Here is a 6304-nt window from a genome sequence, read left to right on the forward strand (position 1 = left end):
TTTTTTTTTTTTTTTTTTTCTTTGGAGACAAAATGAAGTTTTAATGGCATATTAAGAACCCATTTGGCTATGTCTGCCTAGACCGATCTAAAGCTGGAACAAGCTTTGGTTTCTCAATTCTAGGATACAAATAAGATGAGCTATTTTAATTGTAATGTACATGACATAATGACTTGGTTCATAGGAGCTTACAGAATTTTTCTCATTTTAAATGCTGAGAGCATAAAACGAAATTTGTGTATTTATCGTGATTTGGTATCATAAAGTCTGTTTATTCCTCAACTTTACTTCGACATCAAATCACATAATCCACGCCTCTTACAGGATCTCTTGGGAAGTTTTGCCTGGATCATTGGACCGTAGGGAGACGGCTGGCGACATGTCTCAACCTTTATCAATAAATTTTTTTGATGATGGTTTCCTCCAAGGTTGCAATAGTCTTCCTCAGGTTGGTTTCGATATGAAATTTTTGTTGCTCAGATTAGATTAGATAATAACAGCATGGGTATTATCATACCTAAATAGCCCTACCTACATTTCAAGTCGTGGTTTTAGTAACATGTATTATTATTCTTTACCCCCAGACTGATTATAACCAATAATTCTTGTCTATTTCCTTCCACAATATCTCAAATTTTTATTTCCTTCTCCCATTGAAAATGTAGTGCAACAATTCAGATCTTATGACAAACATGTACTCAATTTTCTTATACATATAATGGAAATGTTATAAACTGTGTTGAAACATCAAGACTGCTTAATATGGGGATAGATCTCTGTGATTGAGAATGAATCAAAAGTGAACAGTTAGTTTCATTTGATTATCTTAACTGCTTGCAGCATTTTTCAATTGTTCTCAGACACTTTTTTGAATTCTATTTGCATATTTTAAAAGAAATGTGAAGGGAGGGAATATGCTTTGAATACCAGAACTAATATCAGTTCATTGAAAGGATGAAAAGTTAGCTAAAATGTTGTGATTATGTAGTACTTTCTGGATTGATTATTGCTTGGATAGATTAAAAGTTAGCTAAGATAATATTTGAGTTGGTATTCATTGTTAAGATAATATTTGCTTTGTGTTTTTTAGCTTCTTTGGAGACGATGAAATTATGAAAAGTTAGCTAAAATTTAATGGTTCGCTAATTTTAAATTATTGAGTTGGTATTCATTGTTAAGATAATATTTGCTTCGTGTTTTTTAGCTTCTTTGGAGACGATGAAATTATGATAAAATTTCTGGTTAGATTACTTAAAGTTTATTTTAGAGTTTGCTTTTGAACTCAAAATTTCCACAAATGGAAGCATTCATCTTGTGGTAGGCATTTACACAATTAGGTACAGAAAGCGTCGGAATATAATGATTTGATAAAGGGAAAAAAAAGCTCCTAAGGAATTATGAATGCTTGCTATGAAAGACTGATAAAAATGTAAAGGCAGACAAAAAATCGACCACACCTCATAAAGTGTCAACCAAATATGGCTCGACGGGATCCACCCACCTAATTGTCGACACCAATCATGTCTATAGATCGAAAGATACGAATAGTTACATACAAAACATTCAGGATATATATATATATATGTATATTTTGATACATAAACATAGTTATAGTGCATCAATATCTAAAATAATCCATAATCATTATGGACTATAGTTTTGGGTGTGTGTATATATTAAATGCAGTCCCGTGGGAGTCTATTCATTTTGATATAAGTGAAAATCTACAAAGCAAGTTTTTGTTTAGATCAGAATTGAAGAACAAAATATATAAAAAGAAGACCTAATAGCCTCGGGTGAATCTGCACTCTACAGTTTTGAGAAGGCAGGGAGTGTCAATGAGGGGCCTCCATTAATATTCAGAAACAGATAATTCTCCACACATTCAGCTACCATCACTCTTCTTAAAGTCTCCCAAGACTCTGAAACCGGTCTACCACATCCAAGCTCACCATTTACACAAGCAAATAAAAGGGATATGCGTAAAGCTATCCGACCAAATATCGTAGGCATATAAGAGAGAAACTATTCAAAGCATACGCAAGAATTCAAACTCGGGGGGGAGGGATGAAACCATGTACATTGCCATCAAGACACTGGCGCAGGGGGACCGGTAGGTGCGGGGGGCTTCAAAAGAGGTTGGAGGGCTTTCACAACGATGCTCATATTTGGTCGGAACTCAGATTCGTACTGTACACACAATGCAGCCACTGCTGCTAGCTGCATCACCGAACAAGAAAATTAGATTCGTTAATCACCTGAACGAACTCCGAGCTTATATACCGTTCATTATATTGAGTACCTTCGCAATTCCTTTAGGAGGGTATTCACCCTTTAGTCTTGGATCTACACATTGCTTCACTTTGTCCTCGCTTAGCCTTGGGGTAGCCTAAAGGAAATAAACATGTCAAACCATGTTTCATATATAATAAGAGGGCGGACAATGTCTTTTTAGGCGCAACGCCCACGAAAGCGTATCAGGCTTTTGGAGTTGATTGTGGAGGCACGCCTCCGCAACAGCACCTTACTTGTCTCCTCTTTTTGAAAAGGGTGTCCGGAAACGCTTTTCAAAACACATGGAGAAGAGACGATGAGAACAACTTAACAAGGAATACATGTTACAACTTACCCAGGTAACTAAACTTTGCTGTCCACGGGGCATCGTGTGATCGACAGGTTTCCTACCAGTCAAAAGCTCAAGTAGAACTACACCAAAGCTGTATACATCACTCTTCTGTGTCAACTGTCCAGACATTGCATACCTGCAGAAAGACATATCCATTGATAAAAATGATGGCAAAATTGAAGCCACTTTTCTGAAACAAAAACTGCATTTCTTAAACTGAAAATGTTAATAAATGAGGCTAAGTATTTGTAAATGTTTTTATAAAATGGTGTACAAAACAAAACTGTTACTAATTTTTTATTGAAAGGTTACAAATGAGACAACCAGAAACGCAGCCTCCTAAAAACTAATGTACAACAAAAAATGGTTTAACACACAGGTAATACAATATTAGCAATTTAGCAGTGGAAAAAGGTGTAAATATTTGTGCTCCTATCAGCTCGATATTAGCAGAAAGACGAGAATTCCCACTTTAAATAGACTCAGACATGTTTATGACAACTTAACTAACAGAAGTCCTAAGCCAAAGGACTCTGCTGTCATTCTGTAAATCAGCAGTAAAACTTTGAAGACAATTTATCATGGGTTTGAAAAAGACTATTAGAATTTGCAAAGTTCTAGTTTCACAGCATAAATTCACCCAAACTATCCTAATAGAGGTCTTCACACAATCAACCAAGAACAGGAGAAGAGAGTTTTAGAAACATTACTCTGGAGCATGGTAACCAAAAGTTCCCAAAACTCGAGTTGAATGAAGACGGGCTGCCATATCAGGGGCTTGATTGGAGAGGTTAAAATCAGCTATCTTCGCTTTAAAATCCTCAAAGAGAAGCACATTGCTGGACCTGATATCTCGGTGTATAATAGCAGGTTGAACCTTCTCATGCAAGTATTCCAGTCCTTTGGCAGCATCAACTGCAATTCTCACTCGCTGCATCCAGTCGAGCACTGGACCAGGTTGTGCTCCTTGTACTCCCTTCCTTCCTTCAATCATGGAGAGGGTGGGCTTATATCAATTACCCGATCTTAGATCAGTTATGAGTAACATTTTCATAAAGAAAAGTTAAAAGGATGGGATACCATGTAACACATCATGCAAAGATCCCATGGTTGCATATTCATATGCCAATACACGAAGACTTCCTTCAACACAATATCCAAGCAATTCAACAAAATTTTCATGTTTCAATCTTGATACCGTAGAAACCTGAAAGTCAAAAGGATATTAAAAGACCATATATTTGGTCAAGATATCCAAATTAAAAAATTAAAAATGATATAGGTAAAAAAAAAAAAAAAAAAAATGATCGACATATTAATCCAATATCTAACAAACCTGGGTCAAAAACTCAATGTTACTGTCAGGCTCAGAGGAAACATCGAGCTTTTTTACAGCTACATTTTTCCCATTATTCAAGCTTGCATAGTAAACTCTACCATAAGATCCTTCTCCAATCAATGCTTTCGACCCAAAATTATCTGTCTTTTCTTTCAGTTCATCCAGGGAGAGTGCAGGCACTTCAATTGTTGGTGCTGCCTTTTGTGCCTCAGGTTTAACAGGCGCTGACACGTTTGGGCCCTTTGAGTGGCCTAAATGTGAAACATAGTGAAGCTTCAGTGGAACAAACTTATTTATACTTCCTTAGTGCATACACTAGTGTACCAAAACATGCCTCAATTGGGCAATAAAATTTCAAAAGACATGCATAAAAGAGTAAATATGTTGAGCCAATTAGGAACCAAAAAAGACAAAGACATCTTCATGATCCTGTCTGCTTTCTGGTTCTAATTTCCTTTTCATTATATCAATGATCAATGGTTTCTTGTTCAAAAAAAAAAACACCTAAGTGATACACAACTTTCCTCCGTTAACATTGATAAAGTAGCTATGGAAACTAACCATCTCCAAAATTAGTGGGGCTTTTCAAGTGCTCATTTTCAGTTGACTCATTAGTCTCTTCAACTTGACAAAAACAACAAAACCACTTGCGCATTCTCACTTTCTTCCTTTGCTGTCGATTATTCGTACTTTTGTTCGCTGGATGAAAAATGTTATCAGGAGGAGGAGCATAAGCCTGCACAATGTTAGCACAGTTTCACTAAGAGTGTAATGGCAGTGGCCTTCAGTAAACTCTCATAGTTAACACAAAAGAAACACTCAAATGGCTGCACAATAACAATAGTATTTTACCCTTATAAACAATGAAGAACAGAGTAAAAGATGGAAAATCGGCAACAAAGAAAACAAGTGAACTTCTAGTAATTTAAAACACAACCCGAAAGAAGTAGATAGAACAAGCATTATATTTCATAGTATTAGAGACCTTCACCAAACTACTAGAGACACTTCCATTAAGGGCTTGAAATTGTTGCATTAGACACAATCACACCTCAAAATCCAACCCAATCTTAACTACTTGACAACACCTAAATTTATAAGCAATTTCATGATCTCGTAAACACGCTGATCTTTTAGAAAGGTTATTAACTAATACTAATAAACTCGTCAAAAATTCCCCATCTAGATTGCTGCAACAAACAGGCAACAACCAGGCAATGATGATGGGGGATTTCGCAAGTGAAAATCTTCAAAAAAGAATGTCTTACATTACTCTTTATCCAAATTGGTGTCCATTATGCAAGAAAGAAAACAAATCACAAAGCCACTTGTTTATGCAATGGACATACGCTCATAATTTCTGAACAACGATTCTTAATATATTCGGATGACATCTCACATTTCCTGGGGAGGTAAAGAATTTTTTGGATATGGCCTTAACGTACCACCCTTTCAAAAATGCAAAAGCCCTGTTATGGAAAAACCTCATCGTGGCTTTTTTTGGAAAGAAATCAGAGAATATTTGCAAAAAAGACACAAGGCTGCACAAAACTTTTCGACAATACTGTTTACCAAGCTATATTTTGGTGTAAACTGCCAAAAATTTTACTTCCTATAGTTATACCTCCCTCATTGTAAATTGGGAAAGTCTTTCGTAAACACCATGGATTATACATCCCTTTTGTAAATTTCGATCATAAATGAAATTCTCTTATTAAAAAAAATGATGATGAGGGATTTAAAACTTGACGTCGTTGAAAAAAATGCACATCATCTGGCATTCACCCGTATAAGAAAAGTAATAAGCTCATATAGAATTGGGCAGACATAGCTATTTGGATCAAAATCAATCTATAATTAATATTTTCATGCCCCGAGATACTCCAGACACTGAGAATTCAGCGTTCAATAGATTTAAATTAGTGAAAATGACGATTGAAAATTTTCAAAGAAAAGGAATAGAATGATATGAAATTGTGGAAAGATCGTTAAAGGAAAATTTAATAACAATACTGTAAACAAAATGGACTTTGGAAGAGAAGGGAACCAAAAAAAACCCCATAATCGCCTCATCAGATGGATGATTCTTACCACTAGCAAATGCCTACCAGACTCCGAGTTCTTCATCCAAAAAGCAAGAGAAATTCAAACAAAACCGATTTAGCAGAATGCAGATAATCAACACACAAAAAAGAAGAGTATATAAGAAGAAGAAAAAATTTCCCGATTTAGCGACAACCTAAACAAAAAACTACATCGATAGTCGTTTCGAAACAATCAAAGAACAAACCAGCGAAAACTCAGCAGAATTTGGCCAAACAAAAAAAAAAAAAAAAAAA

At 35.5% G+C, this 6304-nt stretch overlaps 2 protein-coding genes across 4 annotated transcripts in view; one reads left to right on the forward strand and one right to left on the reverse strand.

Moving 5' to 3' along the window:
- LOC111460586 (CMP-sialic acid transporter 2-like) overlaps positions 1–748 on the forward strand; it is a 12088-nt gene extending 11340 nt beyond the window's left edge. For both annotated transcript variants that reach the window (XM_023103768.1, XM_023103767.1), the window contains exon 17: positions 325–748. The gene's annotated coding sequence lies outside the window, so the exon portion shown is untranslated. The remainder of the gene's footprint in view (positions 1–324) is intronic.
- A 924-nt stretch (positions 749–1672) lies between these two features.
- Positions 1673–6304, reverse strand: part of LOC111461022 (PTI1-like tyrosine-protein kinase 3) — a 6456-nt gene continuing 1824 nt past the window's right edge. Inside the window, exons 1-8 of one of the 2 annotated variants that reach the window (XM_023104449.1) lie at positions 6057–6272; positions 4527–4701; positions 3963–4216; positions 3707–3833; positions 3337–3610; positions 2630–2762; positions 2303–2389; positions 1673–2220 (exon numbers count right to left, since the gene is read on the reverse strand). In XM_023104449.1, coding sequence (XP_022960217.1) covers positions 2089–2220; positions 2303–2389; positions 2630–2762; positions 3337–3610; positions 3707–3833; positions 3963–4216; positions 4527–4701; positions 6057–6092 — 1218 coding nt within the window. In that variant the 5' untranslated portion in view covers positions 6093–6272 and the 3' untranslated portion in view covers positions 1673–2088. Of the gene's footprint in view, positions 2221–2302; positions 2390–2629; positions 2763–3336; positions 3611–3706; positions 3834–3962; positions 4217–4526; positions 4702–6056; positions 6273–6304 lie in introns of those variants that run through there. The other variant, XM_023104450.1, reaches the window with a different exon arrangement.

Source organism: Cucurbita moschata, unplaced genomic scaffold (genome assembly GCF_002738365.1).
Source record: "Cucurbita moschata cultivar Rifu unplaced genomic scaffold, Cmos_1.0 Cmo_Scf00024, whole genome shotgun sequence".
NCBI lineage: Eukaryota > Viridiplantae > Streptophyta > Magnoliopsida > Cucurbitales > Cucurbitaceae > Cucurbita > Cucurbita moschata.